General features: G+C 49.0%; 2 protein-coding genes across 10 annotated transcripts; one reads left to right on the top strand and one right to left on the bottom strand.

The window, feature by feature from the left end:
* Positions 1 to 222: 222 nt before the first annotated feature.
* KCTD17 (potassium channel tetramerization domain containing 17) lies at positions 223 to 7,846 on the top strand. Of its 7 annotated transcripts, none has more exons than XM_079303264.1 (8): positions 223 to 850; positions 1,453 to 1,561; positions 3,283 to 3,374; positions 4,286 to 4,381; positions 4,751 to 4,876; positions 5,584 to 5,665; positions 5,909 to 6,125; positions 7,108 to 7,846. In XM_079303264.1, exons 1-8 carry the CDS (start codon positions 644 to 646, stop codon positions 7,127 to 7,129), a joined length of 951 nt encoding a protein of 316 aa, XP_079159390.1. In that variant the 5' UTR covers positions 223 to 643; the 3' UTR covers positions 7,130 to 7,846. The 7 variants fall into 7 exon arrangements, with proteins under 7 accessions (XP_079159390.1, XP_079159389.1, XP_079159395.1 ...); XM_079303263.1 differs by having other exon boundaries at positions 5,909 to 6,198; XM_079303269.1 differs by lacking the exon at positions 5,909 to 6,125 and adding an exon at positions 6,126 to 6,198 and having other exon boundaries at positions 225 to 850.
* A 461-nt stretch (positions 7,847 to 8,307) lies between these two features.
* TMPRSS6 (transmembrane serine protease 6) lies at positions 8,308 to 26,404 on the bottom strand. 3 transcript variants are annotated; one of them, XM_079303258.1, is made up of 18 exons: positions 25,654 to 26,404; positions 23,962 to 24,117; positions 23,652 to 23,794; positions 23,418 to 23,485; positions 22,036 to 22,220; positions 19,312 to 19,353; positions 18,323 to 18,527; positions 17,903 to 18,039; positions 17,581 to 17,693; positions 16,997 to 17,106; positions 15,789 to 15,934; positions 14,794 to 14,889; positions 12,799 to 12,912; positions 12,397 to 12,513; positions 11,510 to 11,678; positions 10,851 to 11,122; positions 10,033 to 10,169; positions 8,308 to 9,339 (listed from the first exon to the last, which is right to left on the bottom strand). In XM_079303258.1, the coding sequence occupies exons 2-18, from the start codon at positions 24,107 to 24,109 to the stop codon at positions 9,181 to 9,183; spliced, it is 2,361 nt and encodes a 786-aa protein (XP_079159384.1). In that variant the 5' UTR covers positions 24,110 to 24,117; positions 25,654 to 26,404; the 3' UTR covers positions 8,308 to 9,180. The 3 variants fall into 3 exon arrangements, with proteins under 3 accessions (XP_079159384.1, XP_079159382.1, XP_079159383.1); XM_079303256.1 differs by having other exon boundaries at positions 14,791 to 14,889; positions 25,654 to 26,403; XM_079303257.1 differs by having other exon boundaries at positions 14,791 to 14,889; positions 25,743 to 26,403.
* Positions 26,405 to 26,985: the final 581 nt, after the last annotated feature.

Genomic DNA, 26,985 nt, shown 5'->3' with positions numbered 1-26,985 from the left:
AAGTTATGCAGCACTGACGGTGAGCCTGGAGTGAGCCCGTCCTGGAGGGAATGCTGTGAAGTGCAGCGCCGAGGCGCTTAACCTGCCGGCTGCCAGGGAGCAGGCTGTGCTCCCTGTCTCCGAGAGAGCTTGCAGACAAGACCCAGGACTGGGAGCAGGGCTGGGGTCGTGTGGTGCAGTGCCCTTCCTCACAGCGTCCTCGTTGCAGGAACAGCGGGCCGGGAAAACTACAGTTCCCATCACCCTTGTGTGCGCGTCCCTGCGAAACTACAGTTCCCAGAACCTTTTAATGAGCCAGACAGGATGTCTAGGGAAATAAATGTCGACGATTTTTGCATAACGCCCTGCACCTCCGGAGTGCTGACTGGCCCGTGGTCTGTGAAAACGGGAACAGGGGAAAAGCCGGGGAGTGCCAGCGCTGTGGAGCTGTGGCTTGGCCCACCCCAATAGCCGCAGTGATAACCTCCAGCACCGAGCGACCTTCCTCCTCTCAGGACTCCCTCGGTAGTCACAGGGGAGATCCTGGCCCCCGGGAAACACGGCTGCTGCGGAGGGAGAGGCAGATAAACTACAGATCCCGGCATTCTCCGACAGGCAGCACCTGCGGCAGTCCCTGCACGCCGTGGGGGAGGTGGGGGTGAGGATGAGGATGGAGGGCAGGGAGGAGATGCAGGGCGCCGTGGGGCTGCGCTGCACCTGGGACATCCCGCCACCCGCTGGCACCCAGGCCAAGTGGGTGAGGCTCAATGTGGGGGGCACCGTCTTCCTCACCACCAGACAGACCCTGTGTCGGGAGCAGAAATCTTTCCTGTGTCGCTTGTGCCAGGGCGAGGAGCTGCAGTCGGACCGGGTAAGGCAGCTGGGTTGCCTCCCGCACCTTGCCCCACCGAGCATGGGGAGGGCTGAAGGGAAGCAGGGATGGAGCCGGACCCCGGCAGCTGCAGGAACAACTGAGTGAGAAATGCCTGCTCTTTTCCCCCTCTCTCCCGGGAAGGGTTTTCCCATACCAGATTCCACCTTGTTGTAGCCTGGCACCTGCCTTCCCAAGCTGGGGAGAAGAGAGGCCATCTCCCATCTGCTCCTGCCCTCCTTCCTCTTTGTTCACCCCACATCCTGGCTCTGCTTCCCAGCTGTGTCTGCCTGACTCAGCCTTGTTCCTGTAAGGGGATCTCTGCTCTCTCACACCAGGCCTGAATGCCCAGTTGCACAAAGAGACTGAGGCCTGTTTTGTGGGCTTTTTCAGCTGAATTGATTCATGCTGAGCAGACCAATACAGCAGTTAAATCCAAGCTGGCCTGAATTGGCTAAGGACTCTCAGGATCCATGGTTTCCAAAGAATCTTAGAAAGAGTTGACATTTTTGCTTAGGTTTATCTTTTATTCTAGGGCATTTGCAGGTTGGTTACAAGTTTTCCTTAGGTTTTTTCTCCGTGTGGTCTATCTCTGTTGCTAGGATGAAACTGGTGCATACCTAATAGATCGGGACCCCACTTACTTTGGACCGATTCTAAATTTCCTCCGTCATGGAAAGCTGGTCCTGGATAAAGATATGGCTGAAGAGGGTGAGTTGTGGAGCTCAGAAAAATCCCACTTACCATAGTCAGGAGAAATAAGACTTGTGGTCAACCTTTTGGTTGTTGATGTGGGGGGATTTCAGAGAGCTATCCCTGCAAAGCATGACAATATCTTCTTTACTAAAGGGGTTTGGAGTGGGTGAGGAAGGTGTCCTTGCAGGTGTTGTGGCATATCAACTGTGAGCAGAAATGTCACCAAGACAGAAGCAGGCAAAATCTCAGAACCTCAATAAGCCATTTTTTACTTGTTCCTGATCTACTTTTAACCAGGCTCTGTGAGTGAGTTTTCTATTAATGTCTGTTTCTAATTAGGAATGAAAGCCCAGTAGACCAAACAAAACTGAGCTCATCTCTTCTACTGACTGTAATAAAGACCATCATTAATCAGTGATATGCACTGTATGCTGCTTGTGCTCTCATGGGTTGTGAACTGCAGAAATTCCAGTGGAGCAAGTTAGTCAAACCAATCCCTCATTTGAGGTTGACAGTAGGTCCAATAGGATGACTTGGTGACATCACTGTGTTATCAGCCAGCAGTCCACAGTGCCTTGTTATTTTTTTGATGCTAGGATCTAATAAGGAGTCAATTCCAAGTACAGACTGTGTTGTCCAGTGCTTGCCAAGCACAGTTTCTGCATGGTCATTAGTCTTCTTGCCTTTCTTGTACTTTTTTACCTAAAGCATTTTTACCGTTTCTTCAGAACAGTCTTATCAGTTGTAATTCCAAAAATATACCAAATGAATGGTGCAGGATTGGAATAAGCACAATTTTAAGGTGTTTACTACATGACATTTCTTGTAATTCTGAGATCAGACAGAATTCATTAGCAGGTTTTAATATCAAATCTGAAGCATAAACAGGAGTCCAGTTCATTTGCATTGACTCTTTTTTTTTTTTTTTTCCTGCTGCAAACATCCAGGCTGGTGTAAAAATAACCCATTAGACAATTCACTGCTGAATGAGACACACAGAAGAGGTCTGAGTGTGTCAGGTAGTGAATGATCAATCTCCCCATCTATATTTTCTTTGTACTGTCCTGGGGACATGTGAGTGTTGGCTTCCAGCCACCTTTCCCTCACTGACCCTCTGGGAATCACCTCTCTTTTCCTGAAGGCCTGTTAGCAAACAAGTGAGTCTCAGGAGAGGTGGTGGATGCAGATGCCATAGAGAAAAAAACAAAAACATTTCTGTTTACCTGTTTTGAGTTGAAGCACAGGGAAGAGAGCCAAAAATCATATAAAGTCATATGGGGCTACAACTCCAAGTAGGCCTGGAGGTAAGTTAGACTTTTCTAGCTCTTTTGGTGACTTGTCAGAACTGCAAGTTGTGGTTCTCTGCCTTAATAAGAGAGTCTGAGCAAGGTGATAACAAGTGGTCACTGAGAGAGACTGGAGCCTACAGCTGTTCTCCTTGGCCAGGTATCTGGGAAAGATATTAGCAGTCCTCTGGGCACAAACCTTCACTGGCAGTGCCTGTTTCTGTAGTAGCAGGCAACATAAGGAAGTTGGGGTGAGCATTAGAAACAAGATGCAGAGAGCCAAGTTTCAATTCTCTTCAGCAAGAGTTTCCAGCCTGTTAAAAAGTGAGGTAGTAATAGAATTTCTCCCTATGGACCTTGTGAAGCTCAGAATTGATCTTTTGCAAGTTGAAAAATAAAGATGGGCTGCTAACTTTCTGTCTTTGTGGTCCTCCTGTCTGTCTTTCTCAGGCATCCTTGAAGAAGCTGAGTTCTATAACATTGGTCCTTTGATCCGAATAATCAAGGATCGAATGGAGGAGAAGGACTACACAGTAACACAGGTATGGCAAGATAGAGTGGGGTGGGGAAAGCAGGTGTGTAAAAAGGGGGAGAGATGAGTCTAGAGTGGGAGAAGAGTTGAGAGAAGCAGCAAGGAATAGAAAAAAGCAACTAATTAAAGATTATGTGCTAATCCCTATGCAGCAAAATCTTGCAGGGGACAAGCTACCACCAATTTAGTTGCAATAAACAAGTTGCAGGCTTGCTTTGCATCCCAGAAGTAATGTTGGATGTAGTCCCTGAAACTAAGTGAACTCCTCTAGCTTTTGGAAGAAGGCAGCTGGTTGCTGTGGGATATAGAGGAATATTTGTGAGGAGAGCAAAGGTGTAATGGAGATGAGGACTGGGGTGGGGACTCCTGGGAGTGTAATCACAATGAAGAGCATGGTAATACCTGTAGAGAAACCTGGAGGAAACAGGTGAACAGATGGAAGAGTTAAATGCAGACAAGGAGTCAATCCTGTGGCACAATCACACCTTGTCTTGGCCAGCAACCTTTGAAAATCTTCCTTAGAGGGAAGATTGTCTGCTATCTCACTTTTCATCTTGTCTGCCTCAGGTTGTAAGCCTCTAGCAGCACAGTCACTTTGTGCTGCAAAACCCCATCAGCATTTGTTACATTGGCAAAAATGATTTTGTAAAGACAAGTGCAAACTTCCCATCAAAAGAGGGCAGTATCTTTTGGGGACAATGCAGGCAGCACTGAACTCAGTCACTGCTCTCCAGAAGAGATACTGTTCTGGCTCCAATGACAGCACAGGGGAAAGCTGGATTGTGGTTTCCACTCCCCTTTCACCTGGGGCATGGGGAAGAGGACAGGTCTGTCAAGGAGGGGTATTACCACTTCATTGTGCAGGAGGGGAACAGCTTTTAACATGACTGCTGTCAGCGTGCTCTGCAATTTTGCTCTCAGGTGCCTCCTAAGCATGTGTACCGTGTGCTGCAGTGCCAGGAAGAGGAGCTCACTCAGATGGTTTCCACTATGTCAGATGGATGGCGCTTTGAGCAGGTATGGCTGGGGCAGAGCAGGGGGGAAGGAGTTGTCTTTTGGGGAAAAGATCATGGATACCATACAGTTGCCAGGCAAGGCTACTTCCTGCTCTGGGAATACTGGGTAAGTCATTGATTGAGCCATCATGCTGGCTTTTTCCTGTGCCTTTCTAGAGGTTTAGAGGATACTGCGTGAGGCCAGTTTTTGCATCCTGGCTAACTTCTCTCCTGGTTCTCTGTATTGTCTCCTCATCTTAGTTATGAGGCCTTTCCACTGGGATTACAGAGTGGACTCAGTACTGCATGGTGGGCTTTCTGCCTTGCTCCTCAGGTGGAGTGGGTGTTTTCAGGAATATGTGCTTGTGATTCTTGCTCTCATCTTTTCTAGCTTGTGAACATTGGCTCGTCCTACAATTATGGGAATGAGGATCAGACAGAATTTCTGTGTGTGGTCTCCAAGGAGTTGTACAACTCCCCCAATGGCCTGAGCACTGAGCCCAGCCACAAAGCGAAGGTGAGATTAACGTTGCTATGGCCCTTCTCTCATTGCCTATGAGATCCTTTGCTCCTTCTCTCTTTTCTCTCTCGCAACAGTGGGGCACCTCAGTGGTGAAATACAGGGGTCTGCCCTGGTGTTCAGCACCGTGGCATTATACCCATTGCCCAAAAGGAGGAGTGTGTGTGTGTGTTGGAGGGGTGGTGTGTGGCTGTGTGTGGCAAATGGCTTTAGCAAGTCACCCTGGCACCTCTCATGCTACTCTTAACATCCCCCTCATGCCTCCTCATGCCCATTCTGTGTGTGTCACTGCCTATAGGGCTTTATTTCCCTGAAGGTTTTGCAGTATTCTGTTTCCTTTTTCTGAGTCTCAGCCTGAGGGGCAGATATCTCCTGCTTCCCTTGTGAAGGAAGGACAGAAACCTGTGGCAGTGCATGACATCTTGTAGACACACAGGATGCAGGAAGGAACACTAGCAACTGATGGCAGTTGTTAGACTGTGGGGTCACAGTACTTGTAAGTGGGTTAGATACCCTGATGTGATACTCCAGAGGAAAACAAGCCTCTCTGTTCCCTGACCTAGAATTATCTTGGCCATGGGCCAAGGTCCCTTTTTATTCCAGTGTTACGACAATTGCTTTGTTCCGTTGTGTGTCGGAAAGAACTGCCGTGGCTCATCTTGCAAGTATCTCCACTCTTTCTTCCTTTTGTCCCTGGGCCACAGAACACAGAGGAGGACCTGGAGGAGGAAGAGCAGGAGGTGGAGGAGGAGGAGGCAGAGGCAGAAGCAGAAGCAGAGGAGAAAGGTGCAGCAAATCCCTGAGGAAAATGATAAAAATAACCCCCCAGGCATAGACTCGTCCACCTTTCTGGTGAGAGCTCACAGCTAGCAGCAGGGAAGCACTAGAACAGGTGTGGGGTGTGGGGACTGTCCTCTCCAGGAGCTGGAGTCTTTCTGGAGATAAAGCTGATAGAGGAGAGCTGTTACCATGGCTGCTGCTTTGTATTTTAAACTGTTTGGTTTATCTTGGTTTTATTTTTATTTGCAGACTATCCATCTGTTCGGGATTGTGCTAAACTCTCTTCCTGCGGACCCTCCCTCCTGCTCCCTTCCGTGTCCATCCCAGCACTGTCATCTACCTCCCACATTGCCCCACTCGCCAGCCTCCAGCATCCTTCCCTCTGCTCTCTTTGTCCCCCAGGGCTCAGAGTGGTCTCTGCCCAGGGCCCTGTCTCTCTCTGCTCCTCACTTTTCCTCCTCTGCAGGTATGTTACCTGTCTGCACTCCCAGCTCCTGCCAGCCTGAGCTCTGCATGAGTGACTCACTTCCCTCTTGTGGGTATGGCCCTGGTTTGTAGAGCTTGGGGAGGGGAAGGAGGGAGGTGTGAGGTTGACTCATCCCTAAGGTGGCTTTACATATTCCTATCCTATGTGTGCCTTTACCTGCCAAGCAGATCCTATGGCTGTGGACCAGAGGCTCTGGCAGCAGAAAGGAGAGTGCAGCTGGGAGAGGGGTGGCAATGAATGCAAAGCAGGCAGGGGTGGTTGGGAGAAGGGGTGGAATTTTGCCACATGTCTGCGTGACACGCATGCCGGATCGCTTCTCCAGACTGCCGTCCGCAGCTCCTTTGCCTGCCAGCCCGGGCACTTTGCAGAAGGCAGCCTGTTATTTTTCCTTCCCTGCTCTCACTTCCCTGGCCTTTCCCCCCACTAGCTCTGCAGGGTGAGAGCACAGTGGGAGAGGTGGCAAAGGCAGAGCAGAAGCAGCTGGTCCCCATTGCAGATGTTCTCACAGCTGTGTGCAAAATGAGCCTCTCTGCTCTGCCTCCTGCTTAGGAAGGCAGGCTGGCTGACATGCGTGGGGCTGGGTATGGAAAGTGTTAGAAAGAGGATTCCTCTCCATACTGCAAAACTGTGAGGCTCTTGTTAAACTGGAGATGTTCCGTGTCAATCTCCACGGGTCCTGATGGAGGGCACTTGTTAGCTGGCTGGCATTTCTCTCTCTCTCTGTTTGAAAGCCTCCTTGTCTATCGCTGTGGGACCTGACTGTTATTATCTTATGCCTCAGTGTATGTTAATTACATGGATTTTTTCTTCCTTCTATTCTGTTTTCCCACCCTCATTTCTTTTTCTTCTGTTCGTGTTTCCTCTGTAATTTCCCTTTTTCTCTTTATCACACTTCCCTCCATGCTCCGTTGCTTTTTTTTCCTACCAGTGATTGTGTTTCTTTTTCTCTCTCCTTCTCTAGCTGTTACAAGCCAGAGATCTGAGGATGTGATCTGAACACTCCACTTCAGCCTTTTCATTTCTTGTTTATATCTTTATTTTTGTACTGCGGTGTATGGCAGCCCCTTGTCCCACAGTGACACCCCCAGCTCCCTTCACTCGTCACATGCAGCCATTTTTTTTTAACAAACTCACCTCGGAGGCTGAGCTTCCAGCCGTGGAGGAGGGCAGATGCTCCACGGAGCCCCTGAGCTGCTGTAGGAGCGGGAGCCCACGGCCCCCTCCTATGCCTGGCAGTCTGGCTTTCTGTAATGTCACAGTGGCCCCTGGTGGGGACATCAGCGATCAGCCACTGCAGCCTGCGGTCCCTTCCTGAGCACCCCTGGATATGCAAAAGGGGACCGAGGTGGTGGCAGCTGTGGAAAGACCAGCCCTTGCCCTTTCACCGTTGCTGGCAACTGGTGTGGGCTTGTGGCCTGGGGACAAATGCAGAGCTACTGTCCTTTTCTGAGCCACCCATATGGCTCAGAGGTGTCCCTGTGCTGGGTATCACATTCCTTGGTGCCTCCCTCCCTGTCCCCCAAAGCAGCCCTGTGCCAGCAGTGTGAGAAGGAGAATGGTGTGCTGCCTGGGTACCAAGAACATGCTGGTACCTGATGTTGTGTCAGCCAGCACCGAGCAGATCCCAGTTTTGGGGAGTGGGGTGTTTGCTTTACTGCTGTGTCTGAAGAATCCTGAATAAAATTCACAGTCTGTTCCTCCTTGCTGCCTCTCATTTCAAGTGGCAAGAATTCTTTCCTGCTGTAAGGGGGTGTGGGAGTTGCAGAAAAGGAGTTTGGATTCGTCACCTGGAGCCACCAGAAGCTGCTTGTGCTGTGCCTGTCTTCTGGGGGCTGGAGGTGCTTCCCACTGTGTCTGTGCTGCATCCCCACTGCAGGCAGCTGGGCTAAAGAGCAGGTCTGCTTATTGGTATCTGCACCTCTAAATCATAACAATAAGTGAGGACCACCTGTCTAGCAAACATCGACCCCAGGGACATCTGGGGTTGGGGGGTGGGCAGGAGTGTGGAAACTATTGCTGGTTGCCAGTGCCAGGAGTGGAGCTTGGTCAAAAACATACAAACCTCAAGATAATTTTTAGCAGAGTGAGGCAAACTAGAGCCAAAAAAATCCTCAAATTAATTTTATTTCTAATTCCATAGAGTGGCCAATTATGTACACAGACACACACACACGCACACACATTTAGTTAAAAAAAACCAAACCCACAGCACTTGCAGTTTAAACTCTGTGCCCTGAAGCCTTCTCCTTCACCTGCTGGATTACCTGAGATAGGAGATGGAAGAGGTTGAGGGCATTTAGAAGGGCTGAGGGAAGGGGATGGGAGTCTGCTCCAGCATTTTCACTGGGGGAGGTGCAGCAGTGGAGGCTGGGTGCTGCTCCAGCGGGAGGCAGGACACGTGCTTGGGGGTGCAATGCTGGACTCATGCCTGGGAGTCAGTGAGACGTGAAGAGTTGCCTGGCTGAGCTGAACAGCACACTGAGCAGCACACGCCAGCTAAGAAAAGAAGCAATTAGGGAGATGGAAGAGGAGGAGTGATGGGAGGGGAAGGGGGATGAAGGATAAGCAGCAGGAAGGAAGAGGGAGGCAGATTGATTTCACAGTTACTGGAATCTCTAACTACATCAGTCACATTTTCTTTCAGCAAATGTTCCAGCATAAGACTGTGGCTGAATCACATGGTTCATGGAAAGTTCAACTCCCCTTATCCCTCTTCTCAGAAACCATCAGCTTGGGACTATTGCTGTGTATCATGTCATTGCCCCCAACTCTCCCACCTGCCTCCCTTCTCCCTGCTTTTGGATGGAGAGTCTAAAAACCCCTTGGGATGCTCTTTGGGAAGCACTAATGAAGAAGAGGGTCTGGCTGCTCTTCTCTACAATCCCTGCAGCAGCCTTTTTTTTACCCCGTTCAGAAGAGCATCCTGGGTCTGACAACATCCCACACTCTTTCTCTGGGAGGCAAGTGAGCAAGATCAGGAATGAGTGCCATGTGAGTGTAGGTGTGATGGGGAGAATACAGAGATGCACTTTTCTCAGCTCATGGTTTGGTTCATCCAGCCCAGCACTTGAGTGATCCTGGTGTATACTCCATAGTGATTTGCACGTGCACATCCCATTCCCCAGCTGACCAAACCAGCCAGAAACCATCTGCCACTGGGTTCTTTGCAGGCCAGTGGACCTCCAGAATCACCCTAGAAAAAAGAAAAATAGAATGAAGTGATGGTGATCCACCAGCATTTGCTGCTGCCTGATTATGCTGTCTTTGAGCCCCTATGTATACAGATTCCTGTATCCCCTCATCTCATGCCTGGGACATCTGCAACATTGCTTGATGTCAAAAACAGCCTCCAGTGCAAACATCTGACTCAGTTATTCCTTCATCATGCAAATTCTTCCCCCTTAGGCAGGTCCCAAAAAGCTGATTGTTCTACTGATTCCTCCTGGTCTGTATGGCATTTCCAAATATGTGGCAAACAAGAAAGTTTGTTGGAATTTAAGTGGATTCTGTGAGGGATGGCAGAGAGGAATTCCTTGAGATTGATAGTAGTGAAGGAACAGACAAGTTACTGCGTACAGGTGCTAAAGAGGCTGAGAGTGTAAGAGACTGATGTAGTCACCTGACTTGAAAGTGGGAGGTAGAGTAGAGAATGGGCTGAAATGAGAGAAGGGTAATTTAACTATATTTGGATCCTGTCTAAGGCAAGGATGCTGGAATGAAATGGTCATGAGAGCTGTTGTTGGCCACTTAGATCAGAGGAAGTGTTGGGAAAGTGCCTTTCCCCCTCATTTCAGGCTGTGGGTTGCATTTTTGGGACACATATGCACACATATGGGACACATCCCACCTCTGGTAGTCAACCCTGACCCCACAACTCTTCTGTCACCTGGCAGGCATCCTTCTTGCCCTCGTAGTACCCAGCACACAACATCCTGGGAGTAATCATGTAGTGATAAGCCTCACTGCAGATGTTCTGCTGGATGAGCTGCACATCCACCTTCTGCAGAACATTGCTGATGTGCCCTGAAAAGTAGAACACCAAAAGTAGCAGAGGTGAGCTATAGTGGAACTTCCCCTAGCCCATGCTCACCTCACTGCATGCTGAAACCTGCCATTGAAATTTCTGTTCTGCTCTCCACTGGTATCACAGTCTCTGACTTGCAACAGAGCACTTTTTTTCTGCATGAAACACATAAAATTCCCCTTCATTCCTTTCCCTACAGGGATATGTTGTGGGCATTTCAGCTTTTGGCACAAGGAGTGTTCTGCTTCGTGGAAACCTCTGGGTTGTCAACAACCCCTCCTGGGTTTGTTTCTCACTGAAATGGATTTTAAGCTCTTCTGTCTAAGAGTACAAACCAGGAGTGTCCAGTTCTGTATAGTCTCCTGAGTGTTTACAATTAGGAAGCAGCTGGAACAAAACTGTGAGTGGATGAAGACACTAAGCTGACCTGAAGGGCTATTCTAATTTTTGGATGAAGAAACACATGCTGTCCCCATACAGATTACCAGACTGCCATGCCTGCCTCTCCACATGAGGTTGTAGGGCACTCAGCAGGTAACTTTGGTCAAGCTATTATCCAAAATCAGAAGGAGTGAAGGAGGCACAATGTTTTGGGATGGACAGAAGCTGTTCTGCCTATGACACATTGGACTTGTGTCTCTGTCTCAGCGCAGTAGGCCACCAAGAGAGCTTGAACCTACCACCTTCCTTGAGGGCTCCCCAGCCAGTGATCCAGCAATGAAGGCCAGGCTCAAAGATGTGAGAAGGAGCAGGCAAGCAGATGGGCTGGATTAAGGGTGAGATGACCACAGGATGATCCAGCTGGAGCAGGGCCACATCATAATCATGGCTGTCCTCCTCATAATAAGGGTGGAGGAAGAGATGGATAACCTTGAAGGACACCTCTGTATGGCCAGTAGCATTTTGCAAGTATTTGCCCAAGTAAACGGTCCAGATGGAGGGGGAGGCCAGTCTGTAGGATGCAGCAGAGGAGCAAGGGCACACTTAGCAGGTAATGCTGACCCCATCCTAGCTGACATCTCCGTTGTTGTGACAGTGTGGGACAACACAGAGCCAAAACAAAGGTGGAGCTGTGCAGTATCTTCTGCTTTCATTGTCCCCTCAAAACTGCCCTGTGAGTCCCAGCCTTGCCCCTTTTCCCCAGAACACACCTCCAGATAACACTGAATGTGTCTATACCCCTTTCTTCTTTTCCAAGCCGTGGAGAAGCATGGCTGAGGGGCCACAGGGGGTGTGCAGCTGCCCCATGACCTTTTCATCAGTCAGAAGAGCCTCCAGCCATGCATGACATGGAAAGCAATGCCCATCTTTCTGTCCAGCACCCCCCCTGTTGGTTTACCTCTCGTCCTGGAAGCAGTGCGCGGCTGAGACCACCCAGCGGTCAGCAACGAGCGTTCCCCCACAGATGTGGCGGCCCCGAACTTGCAGGCTGGCCTGCCATGGCCATTCCCCTTCCACAGAATTCATACCACCCACAATCCTGCTGAGAGGGGCTTGCATCCCACAGTCTGAGGAGGAGACACAGCAGATACTTCAGGGAGGGAAGGGAACATGATATGTTCCTTTCCTGTCCTTCTTTTCCTACTTAGTTGACTGAAGAGTTTGACCTCTAATTGCTTGTCTTACCCAGCTAGCACAAGCTTTATGTATCACCCAGGACAGGTCTAGTGAGCACTCCCTCCCAGCATTCCCCACCTCCATCTGCAGCCTGGGGATGCCTTTGGGGCAGCATGCTGACTGTGCTAACTGCTGTGCTGTCAGGAAACCTCCTGGTCATTCCCTTTCGCTGCCTACCGAGGCTCCAGAAAAAAACAAGTAGGGAAATCAAAACATAAACTCTCTCCCTGCCAGTGGCCATGCAGACATGGGTGATTTTCCTGGCTGGAGCTTTGTACAGTGGCATATAAGCCAACACAATGGTCAAACAGGCTGAACCTGACCTGTGAGACATGTCTATCTGGCTTGATGCCTCTGCCTGAAGGAGGCAGGGAGCAGCTGCCCCAAGAGCAAGTGCCTGCTCACACTCAGCATAGAGCTGAGTTGCTGCTGTCCCTGCCACTGCAGGATGGAGCAGGGGCACTGGTACTGTGGGACTGAGGTGGGGAGAAGCTTGTGGAACAAGAGAGGGTGGGTGCTTCTTCTGGGTGGCAGGAGAAAACAGGGCAACTTGCAGCTATATGTCATCCTGAACCTGTCTGGCTGGCTTGTGGCTGATCATTTCCTCACCACAGTGGTTCTCATCAGACAGGTCCTTGCAGTCTGCAGTGGTGTCACACAGGGGGTTGGGTTTCTTCACACAGGTCCCATCTTCACAGCGGTAGGTGAAGGGACCACAGGGCACTCCTGCAAAAAGGAAGGGGAGCCAAGGCTGAGAGAGGGCAGCTGGTTGTAGATGCAGCCTGAAGTCCTTTAAATGAGGAGAAAGGGCAGCAGAGAGCTTGGGGGAACTCCAGAAATGATGACAGGGAATTTCCTGAACAAACAAACAGCTCACAAACATTGTGAGGAGGCTGGGGGAGTTATCTCCCAGATGGTGCCCTTATGTCACATGTGGGATGTACTCTCCAAGCAGCCTTGGTTGGGACACGGGGGCTGGCATTTGTCATGCCAGCACTGTCCCCTCCCTACCTCCACTGCAGTGCTCCTCATCACTCCCGTTGACACAGTCCAGCTGCTGGTTGCAGACGCTGCTGAACTCGATGCAAGTGCTGTCCTCACGGCACTGGAACTTCGCAGGGCACACTGCACAGGGTTTGGGAATGAGGCATGTGAGACAAGGTGTGAGGTGAGGGTCATAAGCCCTGCAGTCTGTTCAGCCTCTTCCCCCACCTGTGCAGCTGTGCAGCTTTTGCCTGACCTGCACTGTAGGTGTGCCTGCACCCTGTCTTGTACTTTGCTGTTGCTGATTTAACCTTTCTTGTTTTGCCTCAGACCTGCCGCAGTTCTGTGTACGTGCCTTGAGGTCCATGGACTCCTCAGTGAGCACCACCAGTCCTGGTCTGCTTGCCTTCTTAGGGGTTTGTGGGACTGCATCCTGTCGGGTGAGGTCACTGTTCCTCCTGCCTTGCTGTCAACCCCAGTTCATGGGTCAGTTTCATACAGACCAGCATTTCCCCTTGCAGCAGAGTCCTGAATAACAAAGGACTCCACAATATTCATGAGTTCTGATGGACACTGGAGGATGGAGATGGGTCTAAGCTGCCTGCTCTCCACAGAGCTTGACTTCTGTTCACAGATTTCCATAGCAGGAACTTGTTCGGTTTATGTTTACCATTTTCCTACTGCAGTGACTATAATTTCTTCATTAATAGCACAAAGCTTCTAGGTGACTAAAGGCATGTAAAGGCATTTGATTTTAAAGACAGGGATTGTACCATACCAACATGGAGTGAATAATCAGAGATGCACTAGTAGAAAGAGTATAAGAAAAGGATGGAAACCATAATGTTTCTATTTTATTTTTCAAATATAAAGCAATGTTGGAAAACACTGGGAAAGTGTGGGGTTTGTGTCAGTCTTGGTCTGTGTCAACCTGTGGAACTGAATGACATGATATCCCTGGGGCCAAAGAGATACTGGAATTCAAGAAAGGATTAGATATTCATAAGGATGCAAATGTATCCCTGTCTACAGGAGGGAAGCATGCAAACCCTGATGTGAGACAGCTGGATGCTGGGACAGAGTACATTGTCAGCAACACTGCAGACAATACAAAACCCAACCTTAGCAATCTTATGTGAGCTCTCACATTTCTAGCACTGAATTAAAGCTTTCTTAGAAATATTTCTCCTTCCTTTGGCTTTAGACTTTTCCTGCACCTTCATCTGAATCTTTCTAAACTGGTCACTCTCTCCTGTGGTTCAGGGCTCTTTATCTGTGAACAAAACATCTGTAGGAAACAGCTAATGAAAAGTTAGTGGTGGCAGAAATATTATGAGCCCCCATCACACCAGAGATGAGAGAATAGATGAATTAGGTGTCATGTCTAAGAATGAACTGCTATTCCTATGAGAATGGGGCTCTGCAGGAGTTCTGAGATGCTAAGGATGGAGCCTACACTAATGCTTTTGGCATGAAGAACCAATTGAGGCTGGTCAAGGACTTTGATGCTCCCAAACTGGGGTAAAATATATGAGTGAGGATCTGTACAGATGAAGCATCACAAATGGCCTGAGGGGAAAAAGGAGAGAGAAAGGCAGCACATGGGCTTGGGGAAGTGTGAGCAGGGAGGGGGATGTTGAGTGGTGTTACAGCAGAGGGGGCTGTAGGCCAGGGCTGAGCTTGGTTATAAAGGATGGGTGGGAGGAAAGCAGGACAAGGTGGGGGACAGCTTGGGTAGGGGGTCTCTTTCAGTCTGCTGGTGCTCTTGGCTACTAGGGGACTCCCCTGGGAAGGCTGTGCTGTGACAGGACCCAGAACATAACAGTTCTTTCCAGAGCAGGCTAAAGCCATACAGCAGTGGGATGAGACTTTTAATGGTGCAAAGGTTTAAGCTCCTGAAGTTGAGGTACAAGGCTGTGCCTTGGCCAGCCAAATCCTACCTATCTCTCCCTACTTCAGAGGAACAAGGGGCTGTGCCTTGCTGAGACCAGAGAGCAGCAGGGAGAAGAAATGACTCACCACAGTTTCTCTCATCCAGCCCATTGGGGCAATCTTTGATCCCGTCACAGGCTGGGACACACAAACCGTTCACCGAACACAGAAACTCCCCAGGACAGGCTGTGAAACCAAGAGACAGTAATTAGTCCCCAGTGACTGGAAACCTCCTGGCAGCAAAGCACCATGCCTTGAAAGGGTGGAACTGCACACCCTCCTGACCACAGGAGCACTGGCAGAGCTCACTAAACTCCCCAAAATCTGCTCTTAACAGGGCATATGGATCCAGGCTATGCGCCAGGGAAAAGAGATCTTTCCCTGTTTTGCATTGTACAGTGGGCAATATCCAGGACAACCACCTGTCTGGCACACCATACGTTGGGATCTCTGCTGTTTCATATCTCCTGAATGCCATAAGAAAGCTGAAACAGGCTCTTTGGAGTTGTCATCAAAACTTACGTGGGACCTTGAAAGGTTTGTTGTTAGACACGTTGACAGGTGCACATACTCAGGGACTGGTGTGCTTTACTGGCACCCTTTAGGAGGGAGATGGTGAAACCTTGGAAAGACAGACTGTGGGTGGTATTTGCATATGTGTGTATTTGTGTGTGGTTTTATTTATGTCTTGTTTGCACGGATTCCAAGGTGAGCAGGAAACAGCTCTCTCTCTAAGAGATCTTGTAATCAAAACAAATGTTGCTTCAAGCAGAGGTGCTGTCTCATTGCATTCCTGAGGCTAGTCTGTGATGTTGACATGAATTTAGGCAATTTTGTAACCTTGGGTTTCGTTGTGTCGATGCTCTGGCCACAAGAGGCAGCGCCACATGTGCAGAAGCAGCTTTGCACGTAATTGCCTTTCCTTTTGGGGGGCTCACAGGTTCATCACTGATTTCTGAGCATCTTCCTCAAGGGTGGATGGCACCTAGGGCCCCCAGGCCGTGCCCTGTGTTTCTCCCAGCCCAAGCCAAGTGCAGAGGGGCTGCTGGTTCCCCCAGTGAGGAGCAGGGAAGAGCCAAGCTTACGGTCAGACTGCTTGTAGAGGCTGTAAGCTGCCTGTACACCAGGGCCAGTTAAGGAGATCTGAGAGGTGAAGGTGATGGTGATGTCAGCAGAAGATGTGGCTGGGATCCTCTCAGCAAAGGCTTGCAGGGTCCTCAAGCCACACAACCTAGGGGCAAACACAGGAGAGGAGGATTGGACAGGGAGGCAGGAAACAAGGCAGGGCAAGGGGGCTCTGTGGGGCTGGGGTGGGAAGGGGGTCACACAGTCTGGGTGCTCTGGGTGACCCAGGATTACAAAATGCCTTCAGTGTGCATGAAATACAGAATCCAGAGGGACCCTCCAATGTCTGGAATTTTCCACTTTCTGGCAGGCACTAAGATCAGGCCATGCAAAGCAGTTCAGTTCTTATAGTGTAAGAAAATTCTCCTTCATCATCTTCCTGGAAAAACCATGCTGTAAAAACTGTGGCATTGACTGCTTTAGAGAGGAAGGCAGGGAGAGAAAAAGTGGAGATCCTACACCAGGGTAACATAACTCCTGGATCAGATCCTTCATAGGAAGACAAGTTATCTCCACAGGAACCAGGCACTAATGAAGTGGGTTGGGGGAGGTTTTGGAGGGAAACAGGCAAATTTGCAATAAGTGGGAGGAAAACCAAAAGCTGTAGGTCCATCTATCTCAGACCCTGCATTGAGGAGATGGGAGCACAACAGATCTCCATCCTTCACACCTGGGCAGCGGTGAACAATAGCCCCAGCTACAAATGGATGGTAATTGTGAGAAGTCCTGCAGGGAAGTGGCTGAAGTCAAAGCAGGAGGATATGGAGCTAAGGGGAAGATCTGTATGGAGGTGGGTGCAAGGCAATAGCACACAGAGATAATATTGCAGAGGTGGTGACAGGCAGATTTGCAAACACAGGAGGAGTGGGAGGACACCAAGGTTACACACACAGGAGAAAACTAAGAAGCCTGATGCAAACAGCAAGACAGGGAAAGCAGGTTGGTAGCTCAAAGCAAATCTGTGAGAAATGTGTTCACTGGAGAGAGAGTGAACAAGACAAGCAAAAAAGGAGGAGGCAAGCACAAAGAGTAGTCACTGAGTGTAGCTCAGTGTATGGCTCCTTGCTCAGATATGGTGGCTAAAGTGAGCAGGGAACCTGCAGAGTTTTAATCTCAGTTTTATCCCAGGTGGGAAGTGAGAGACAGAAACCAGGACCCCACCACACACCTTCTGTTCTGAATTATCCACTGGCCTTGGGTACAGGGCAGGTCGTGCTTCTGTCTGCTGAGTGCGTAGGCGTCGAACCAGAGGGTGACCCCGTAGTCAAGGGATGGGACCTGCAGACAAGGGGGTGCAGAGCAGAGGGCAGATGGCTCTAGGAGTGTTACAGCACACTCCATAAGCCAGAAACAAACAAACAGAGCAAATGTGAAGGGCAGTCGTGTCCGGCCACATTGCGGGTCAGAAGGAAGCACCCTCTAAACTGGAGCCATGCCACAGCCCAGGGAGTCAAAACCTGGAAATTCTCATCAATTCCTATCAATCTGGTTCTGTTTTGGAGAACTCCTTTGGAGATCAGATTTCAGATTCCACCTCAACAGTTGCATCTCTGTGCCAGTATGAATATTAGACTTCTTCCCTTTCAGGAACACTCTTTATGTGGAGGCTGGGCAGGCTGTCATCCTCTTCTTGTTCTCATGATGATCTGACTGAGAGCCCTGGCTGCACACCCTGCATTGTGTGTCTACAACTTGGGGGTGCTGCCCAGGTTTTGAGGATAGGGTGGATGCTCTTGTGGAGCTGGCTCTTACCATCATGTGCCAGGTGCACTGTGTGTTGGGTGAGTAGTAGCTGGGGTAGTGTGGGGTGCCGATCTTCCCCTGCAGCTCCAGGCTCTCCCGCAGAGTTATATTCACCTCACAAGCTGCAAATACAGACATTCAAAGCCCTGCCCTCTGTCAGATCAGCCTCAGCTCAGGGAGGCCATGTAACCTGCATTTTACTGACCACCCTTGCAATCCAGAATGAATTCTGCTCCTAACAGGGATGCAGGACCTCTAGGAGCTGTGATGCTGTAGGAGAAAACCCATCTTCTCCCTGTAACTATAGCCACTCTCCTCCAGCCTTCCTCACCTTCGAGGGGCACTGCTTGTGCTGAAAGGATGAAGGGGTCATAGTAGCTGTACATGGCTTTCTTCCACACAATGGACATGACAGGGCCAGATGAAAGGATTTCCACAATGGGCTCCTGCCTGCTGCAGCCATAGATCCTCAGGGGAAAGAAATAAAAGGATTGAAGCAAGCAACAAGCAAATGAAAGAGAAGAATGAGAGAAGCAATGGATATCTGTGTGATATACACACAGCAGTTGTAAGGCACCAACTAAACTAAACAAGAGTGACAGCTCTCTGGTGTGAGACACATGCACATCAGTGACTTGGCAGCTTGTACATCAAGGAGAACCCCCTCTGATGGCACCTTCCCCTGCTGTGGTGTGTGCTACCAGCCTGCCTGTCCTCCCCACCGTGTTCCCCCTGCTCAGGAGCTACCTACGAGGTGATGAGGTGTTTCTCCAGGGGCCCGGCTGCGTCGTACATTGCCAGGCGGTCCCTGCAGTCAGGCAGAGTCCACTCCAGCCTCAGCTTGATCATGTAGCCCTTGAGGCCGTGGAGGTGCCAGAGACAGCTGGAGGCCAGGTAGTCAGGGCCCTCCAGCCTTAGGATGTCATCCTCCTGGACGTAGCTGTACCTGTAGCAACCTGGAACAGATGTGGTTGTAAGAGAAATTAAGGTGTGGGATTGTCTCTTGGTACATCAGTGTGAGCCCTTTTTTAGGGTAAGGCTGACTCATCCCAATGGTCTCGGTTTACTTTTGCGTATGTTGTGGTGGCACTGATTCTTTTTGTACCATTGTCCCAGTTTCTCTAAGCAGCACAGCACAGTTATCTTCCACTTTATTTACTTTTTCACCTCTTTCTCCTTCCAGCCCCATATTCTTCCTGATTTTAGATCTCCCTCATTTGAATTCCAGGTTTCAGAAGTCTTTCACATCAGGATTTTTGAGTAAATATCAGCTTAAAGGTGAGCTTCTAATGGCATATCTAATGCAAGCTGCCAGACAGAGAACTTACAACACTGCCTGAAATTACTAAAAGCATCTTCAAACATTGCCAAGACAACAGACTCCTAAATGAGGCAGATCCAGTGCAGAGCAACACAGGAAACCCCCACCCTGCTCAGCAGCATTGCATGGGGCGTGGAATCAGCACTGTGGTACCAGTACACCCAGTTATTTCACAGTTCCCATCAGGACCAGGACAAGTCTGAGGTGGCTGCATTGCTGCTGGCAGCTGGCATCTCAGCCCAGAGCCATCCAGTACATAGAGTCATGCAGTTTGGATCTGGCCAAGCAGCAGCACTGGTGTTCCCTACTCTCCCCTTCCCAGGATTTACAACTCCAGGAGGCCAACAAGGTTTCTGTCCCCAGTGAAAATCCCTCCCCATAAAGTAATGAACTCAAAAGGAAAGGAGAAGGTAGCCTACCCAAGGTGGATTTCAGCACTACTATGTCTTTCACACTGGATTCTGTTAGAAAGAAAATATATAAAGGAAGATAAACAAAAATATAGAGTGAATTTAAAAAAATAAGATAATCTGATAACTTAGCATGACAGGTGAGGATTCCCTTCCTTCTTTATGTAATTAGCTCACTTACAACATCAGCATGGGGCATCTTCCAGGCACCTCTCTGTCTGCTCTCAGGGACATGTTTCAGTCATGCCTTCCCCAGCCCATCTCTCTGGGAAATTTCTGTGCCCCTGACCCAAATCCAACAGCCCTAATTATTGCTTTGTACCCCACCAGAGACTCCTCTGTTTTTTTTCCTTGCCCATTTTGGTGTGCCTGTCCCAGAACCTCTTCCCCTTCCCAGGAGGGCTGGGCATTGCTTCAGGCAGTCATCCCCCTCCTCTGCCAGCCACATCACAGGGCACAGCCCCACTTCCCAGAGCCTTCACCATCTGCTGTCCCACTGTAAAGAATGCACAATCAGGCATATGAGAGTCACTGAGGGTGGAGAAGGAGTTCTCTTTTGATGACCACTGTGCAATGAGCTACTCAACATCCTTATAGAGTTCACATTTGGAGAAGGGAGTTGCAGAGAAAGTGACCAGCAGGGGCTACAGATCTGTGCAAAACAGTCACAGGGTGGATAGCACTTTAAGAGAGCTGGGCTTTTCTCCAGCCTCCCAGCTGAACTGGAATCAACCAGGGATCAGGTGCTACTGGGAAAAATTGCCAAAATAAAAGGCACTGTGAGGTCAGCTGGGTGTGAGGATTGTTGTTGCGGGTTTGCCTAGGTCAGGGCTTTGGTTTTCTGTAGCTTCTAAGCCAATCTGTGGGGAGAGATGAGTGTTTTTGTCATGGCAAAAGCAGTTGTTGTGGAAAACAGGATCCTGCAGGCATAAGGCAGGCTCCTAGTTGAGCTCCTGTCCTGTAGGGAATAGTCTGTGCAGAGCTGGTAGTAAATACTTCCTTATCTGAAGGTAATAAAACCGAGTTCCTGCAGGGAACAGGAAGTCCTGAAAGACTTTTTGGGAAGAGGGAAGGTAGTGTACTGGGGTGAGTGTGCCTGTTAGCAAAAATAAAGCACTGGAGAGGTTGGAGAGGTTCCTGTGCTAGTCTGGAACTGCTGCTGGTTTGCAGCTCTGTGTCTCAAGGCAGAGGGAACCTCTAGAGCTGAGCAGGCTGGTAAGAGTCTGTCAGAAAGCCATGAATGCTAATGACCTGCTATTAGCTGGCTGTTTTTACACCCTAACTGTACAGGGCCAATGAATCCAGAGGTTAAGTCACTTGGCTCAGCAGTATAAGAAATTTCTGGCTTTTGTCTCAGTTATCAGTTATTCTGACTGGAGAGGGAAAGGATTAGGGAAAGCAGAAGGAGATAAACTACAACTGGTGTGTTAAGTCCAAAACAGAAAGAAGTGTGGTCTGCTGAAATGAATAAGATGGTGAAACAGATGCAAATCAAATAAGAGGGAACTGGGAACAGCTGAAATTATGGCACCATCATTTTAATCTGTTTATGAATTGCATTATGAAGTGAGCAAATAAAAGGAAAATACTAGGTGGACTGACTTGGAAGGACTTGGTATATTTCCTTGTGATGTCTTTGTTAAGAAAGTTCATTTAAATTTTCTGAGCATAGGATCTGCTATGCTGGAAACAAACCATAAGTGGAAGTGAGGAACTAATAGTAACTGTGGGAGGAGATGTCTTGATGAGATGTTAATGCAGCTTCTGACTAAAATGATGGTCTGGGTGAGGGAGTGAAAGTCATTTAGAGGTTATAGAATTTTCTTTACAGGCACCAAAAATGACCCACAAAAGAATTTGGATGTGGGGGTAAAAGTTAAATAAAGAAAGAAAGCTTCATCTTAGAATAACGCAAGATAGTATGTCTAGGGGGAAAAAAACAACAACAACAAAGAAACAACTTGGAGATTTAACATCTCATGGGAAGAAGAAACTTGGAAATAGGAATCCCAAGAGGGAAGAAGAAACACAATGTATTTTAAAATCTGTGAGATTTGGAACTCTGTAAGAAGGATCAGACTAGGCTGACAAGTTAAGCCTCATTACAAAGATCAAATATAAATTCAATAGGACTTATATGCATTGACTATATATGCATCCCTAGTCCTTTTCCTAACATCTACTCTGGAGTAGTTTTGCATGGGTGGCTTTTTAAACAGCCTGTGACCTTCACTGTGAGCAACAATAAATAATCCTTAAAATCATTGAAGTGACAATGATGCTTTGTCTCAGAGGAAGACTTAGTGGTGACTCAGATATGTTGCTTTTGTTATCTCTATCAAATAGTCTGGAATAATCTCCCAAAGGAATGTAGGAAACCTAAGTGCTTGGTATTTTCAAGCTGAGCTGATCAAAGTCATGACCCGTCAAAGATGTTGCTCTACAGAAGCCAAAGCTGATGGGTGAAAAAAAGAATCACCTATCTGATTGTGGTCAGGTGTATCTCCAATAATTTTAATCCTTCAGATGAAAGGATTTTTCTTTTTAACCAAACTTCAGTTCTTCTCTATCAGGAAAAATTGTGCATAATAGAATCTCCTGATCCTTACTATTTCCCTTGTCCTCTTTGGGTTTCCTCTATCTCCTTCAATAGACTCCTGGCCTTTTCTCCTAACCTTCTAGATCATGGAGCATTTCTGACTGCCCAGCCACAGCTGAGCAGCTGGTACTTACCCAGGAGAACCAGAGAGTCTGGGTTGACCCTGTACTCTGTCTGGTAGGACAGGCTGCCCGAGCTGTTGAAGCTGGTGGAGAGCTCCTGTTGGAGCACCGTGTTCACCCTCTCAGCAGTTGCCTCCTTCTGCTGACTCTCAGGAATTTGGAGGGTGAACCAGAAGAAGAAGGTCAGAGCTCCCTCCCTAACAGAGAAATAGCATGTTAAATATTCTTCCTCTTCCTCACCAGAATTACTGGAGAGACAAACTTTGGAGAATCATCCTCCCCACCATTTTTTTCACAAATCAGACATATCTGTGTAGATTTCCCAGCTCTGCTGCTGTGACCTAGAGGAACCTCTCTGAGTGGGGCAGGAGAGCTGCAATATCCATGGTGTGAGTCAGTGCTTTGTGGGAAGAAGCCTTTCCATGCCATCTGGCTTTAGTGAAGACCATATGAGCTCAAATTAATGCGATAATTAATCAAGACTAGTCTAATGAGTAGTATCATTTCAGGTAGAAATGACCTTTGGGTACTACTGACCAGGGGTTGAGAAGAGGAGCTAAAGACTTCACTGTCTCATCTCCCAGTGGTGACAAGTGGATGATTTATGACCAAGTACCTTCCACAACCCATTAATGCTGGGCAGGCTAAAGCTGCAGGAGAGTGCGCCTGGGAAAGTTCTGTTCAACCAGCTGGCAGAGAAAATTGGCTGGGGGAGGGCAAGGAGATGTTGAAACACATCTTTGCTCAGTAGAAGGCTAGAGCAAGATGTGCAAGTGAAACTTTTCTTTCTTTCAAACAGAATTGCATCAAAGTTGGAATGTTCCTTAGGTGAAGGACAAATGTAGGAGTGCAGTTTTCCATAGGAAAAGAATCAGAAGTAAATGACCATCAGCCTGGAAATTATTTCTGCTCTCCTGTTCTACTGTTATGACCTGCAAAGCTGTAGTCCCACATCTGCTACATCCCACTGTTATCCTGTTCCCAGGTGGTCCAGGCTCTTGGCGGGAATAACTTTTCCATGCTGCATTCTGGCCTCTCCCTTCTGGTGCCTAGAGTCAGGCCATAAAATAGCTTTCTCAAATTAGAAAAATTAATTTCCAGCTGCTTAGTTTCTACTGACAATGCCAAGACAATTTTTTTTTTAATCTGTTCCCAATGATTTTTTTCTTTTTTTTTACTCTCTTGAACTTTTGCCTCTCTGAAAAATTCCTCAGTTTTGGCTTTCCATTATGACCTGAGAGGAACAGCAACATCAAAATATCCCCAGCTCTGTTATGCTGGAACCATTCTGAACCTGAACTGTCCTGAAGTTTGTCATGGGCAGATTTCAGTGACACTAGAGTACAATTTAGGTTTGCACAGGAATAAGCAAATATGTTGCTGGTGCTACTCACCCAAAGGCATACACTGTGCTGGAGTTGTAGTACCGACCCAGCTCTGTGGCATGAATCAGCTCCTTCAGCTGCAATGAGAACATTGTCTGATAACTACAGTGCAATGTTTCTGTGCCTGATCCCACCTCTCACCCCTCTCTCTGTACAGGCCCACCAAGCCTTCCTTGGATTGGGGTGCCTCATTCTGCTCCCTGAGCAGCCTGGGGGCTGGCTCTGCTCATGGACTGCCCTCACCATGCTCTGGAGCTTGGCTGACTCCACCCAGAAGGCTCTGGACTCCACGTGCCCGAGGTCCGGGGAGTACCGGCGGTTCAGGACCTGCAGGCTGCCACAGTAAAACTGCAGGATGGATGGCTCCAGGTGCCATGGTCTGTAGTCTGACACAGAGAACACACCCCTGGGTTACCTCAGTGATAATAGGAAACAGGGGGTTACCCCTGTGTATGACTGTTTAAGACTACCCAAGGTCACTGATGTGCTTTGGGCTGGGCATTGCTTTGACTACCCACCTCCTGCTGGGGGCAAAAAACAAGAGAATTTTTACCTAGGAAATACCAGGTTGCTGCAGCAGCTCCAGCCAGCACAAGAAGGACTATCCCAAGGGGCACATAGCGGAGGCAGTGATGTGAGTTAGTCTCTGATTTGTCATTTGAGAGGGAGCTGGAGTCTTCCTCCTGTTCCTCGGCCTCCATCAGCGCGGCTGGTGACACAGCATGCCAGGGTCAGGCTGGTTTTTCTGTTTCCCTTTACACCCTCTCTGAGGGTGTTATGCCAAATCTGTCCTCCTCTCCCAGGATCTATGGCCCCCAAGAGGTTACTGTGCAAATCATCAAAGACTTTGCTCAAAGCAAATGTGGGTAAAACTGCTGAATCAGAGGGAGACAGGCTTCCAGGACACTGTCTTGCCTACATCTCCTGGTAATCCCTTGGTTTTCAAAGGCATTCCCTGGGTTTTGCTTCTGTAAAAACTGCAAATCAGCACAATAATGAGTTTCTCTGAATATAAAAGTGTTGTCCTCTCAGGCTGGGAATTGTTTTAAAACTGGTATTTCATTGATCTAGAAATCAATGCAGAAGAAAACCAGTGACCTGAAATGTGAGCAACAGTTGCACAAAGCAGCCACTGCCTGGGAACCTGAGGTTACACTTTGCCTGCTGTGCCATTTTTATCTCAATCCCTAAAAGTAAGCAAACATTGCCATTCCCACCAGGCTGTGTGCTCCCAGGCAAAGCCAGTGCTGGCACTGGCTCAATAGCTGAGCTAATGAGAAGAGAGCACCTGAATAATGCTCAGCCCTTCACCACCACCTGCTTGTGCCAAGACTCCTTCTGTCTTCCTTTGCCCCTCATCTCCCCCAGGCTGCTTCTTTTGCTTCTTCCTGGCTGCTTCCCTTCTGTCAATCCCATGCTCTGAGGGTGAGAACCATCACCCCAGAGAGCCACATTAACACTGGCTTTGTCCCTCTCTTTCCTCCTGCTTTCCTCTGCCACCACATAGTGCATGCCTGCCCTCAAAGGTTTTCTGTTTCTGCAGCTGGAGAAGAAAGGGATGTGAATGCATCTGCATGGTAGAGCACAGAGGTCCTTTGGAATTCCTGTGTCTTGTGTGTCTGTGAGCTGTCTCTGTTCCCAGTGGTGAGTGTGAACATGGGGAGAGGAGTGCACGGGAGGGACTTGCTGCAGCCAAGGGAAGAGGTGGCTGTGGCCTCATGAACATTTTAGCCCATGTGGATGCCACTGGGCACCACTTGATAAGAGTGAGTGGGGCTTTTCAGCCTCCTCCCCCCTGCCAGAGAGCCTCACGCCCTCCAAGCTGCCTCACAACATGGAAACACCTTTGCAGAACGCAAGCATCATGTCACTCACTCCAGAGCATTAAACCCAGCCTGGTGAGCATCCCCACTCGGACAAGCAGTCACACATCCTCTTGCTCTAACACACCCTTCCAGAGAGGCAGGCAGTACAAACAGGCACAGCACAGACTGCCCTCCCTGGTTCCTTGTGGGGCACCTTTCTGTGCAATCCCTGGGAAGGATCTCCCCAAGGAGCCACACTGGGTAGTACAGGAGAGCAGGGGCACTTCTCCACTCCCACAGCATCCCCTCAGAAACAGCAGGCATAAGCACACAGCCGCAGATGGAGGGGCAGAGAGGGAGGGCAGGAAGCAGCAGAAGAGCCTCTTTGTTAGTAGATTTGATGGCAGGCAGTGGGGTTTCCCCCAGAGCTGCAGACCTACCTCTAAAGCCTGCTGCTGCCTGTGAGACCTGGCCCACACCCCAGCTCACACCTGCAGGGAGTGGGGGAGGAAGCAGGACATCTATTTACCCAGCTCAAGGTCTCCTCAGTGATCGATAACCTGGTGCCATGTCCCTCCAGCTCGGCCTTTGTCCTGCACCATCCTGCTGCACTGGGTCGGCGCACCCCGCACAATGGCTTTTGCTTTTCTCTTCTTAAATGGAGGGTTTGGAGGCTTAAAGCAGGAGATCTGCAGGTTGAGCAGGGGAAGTCCAGAAAAAGTGAGGGTAGGAGGATGTCCAGCTGTGCAGAGAGGAGCAGTCCAGGAGACTGGTGCAGATTGCTTAGGCTGTCTGCCTCGGGGGACAGGGAGTTGCTGAGCAACTGCTGCGATTCTCAGGCACCTCCTTGGTCCCACTGGGGTGTGCTCCCCAGCACAGGGATGGAGCAGATGCTGGCTGGCAGGGGTGGATGGCTGGAAGGAGAGAAGACAGCAGCAGAGAGCAGGTCTGGTTCCCACAGTGCTGATGCAGATGAAAGCAAAGCAGAGTTCCTCTCAGTGCCAACCTCAGAGATTCTCTCTTGTCTTCCTGCACTTCTTGCTGCCCAGTCTCCTGATGCTGGGCTCCCCACACTCAGCTGCACCACTCACACCTCCCTGCAGCACCTGCTTTCCTTCCAGCCCCAGGTCCTCCTCAGCCACTTTTCCTACACAACCTTCTGCTTACAGTCCTGCAGGTCTGTATGTGCCCCTCTGCAGCTAGAGCAGAGTAAACAGAGTATTTCTGTCAATAAGTGGGTGACTCCTGACCCAGGGCTGAGCTCCAGCCAGTGACATCGACCTGGGGTTGAGCTCATTTGGGCCAGGGCTTACCTGGGCTCATTTTGGCAGCTGGGCAGGGGTAGATATTTTTCGTCACTGCCATTGGACCAGGTTTAGTCTGGGACTGCATAAGGACCAAAAGCCATTGTTGTAGTTGTCTCATGGTGGATTTTAGTAGATTAACATTAAATGTATACAGAAAGCTGTAGTGTTTGACTGGGAATTCTTTCAGAACTGCTCAAGAGATTTGAGACCTAATTTCACTTTTAAAAGTTACTTTGAACCAGAATTTCCACAGATAATGAGGGATAAGCTGCATTTTTAGGCACATACGTATTAATATATTGGTTTCTGAATTTACACTATGACAGTGGGTCAGAACCTATCTAAGGGTATTTCTCAGTGCCAAAGACCTTACTTTTTAAAATTAAATTTTCCTTGAAAGAAGAATCTTCATCCTCTGGTGTTTTCAGCAGAACAAAAAATGTAGAATCTCAATCTGATCTATCT

The sequence above is a fragment of the Erithacus rubecula genome, assembly GCF_903797595.1.
Source record: "Erithacus rubecula genome assembly, chromosome: 4".
NCBI classification, from domain to species: Eukaryota; Metazoa; Chordata; class Aves; order Passeriformes; family Muscicapidae; genus Erithacus; species Erithacus rubecula.
Note: the sequence above shows the minus strand (reverse complement) of the source record. Positions and strands in the feature narration are given on the sequence as shown.

What these genes read in the sequence shown, in the direction of transcription:
- KCTD17 (XM_079303263.1), top strand. Translation starts at nt 644, where the DNA reads ATGAGGATGGAGGGCAGGGAGGAGATGCAGGGCGCCGTGGGGCTGCGC. An exon ending in AGGACTACACAGTAACACAG is followed by an intron (nt 3,375 to 4,285) that starts GTATGGCAAGAT and finishes TTTTGCTCTCAG; the next exon opens with GTGCCTCCTAAGCATGTGTA. An exon ending in AGCAGAAGCAGAGGAGAAAG is followed by an intron (nt 5,666 to 5,908) that starts GTGCAGCAAATC and finishes TTTTATTTGCAG; the next exon opens with ACTATCCATCTGTTCGGGAT.
- TMPRSS6 (XM_079303256.1), bottom strand. Translation starts at nt 24,109, where the DNA reads ATGGAGGCCGAGGAACAGGAGGAAGACTCCAGCTCCCTCTCAAATGAC. An exon ending in AGTGCTGAAATCCACCTTGG is followed by an intron (nt 18,528 to 19,311) that starts GTAGGCTACCTT and finishes CATCTGTTCCAG; the next exon opens with GTTGCTACAGGTACAGCTAC. An exon ending in GAGAAACACCTCATCACCTC is followed by an intron (nt 18,040 to 18,322) that starts GTAGGTAGCTCC and finishes CTTTCCCCTGAG; the next exon opens with GATCTATGGCTGCAGCAGGC.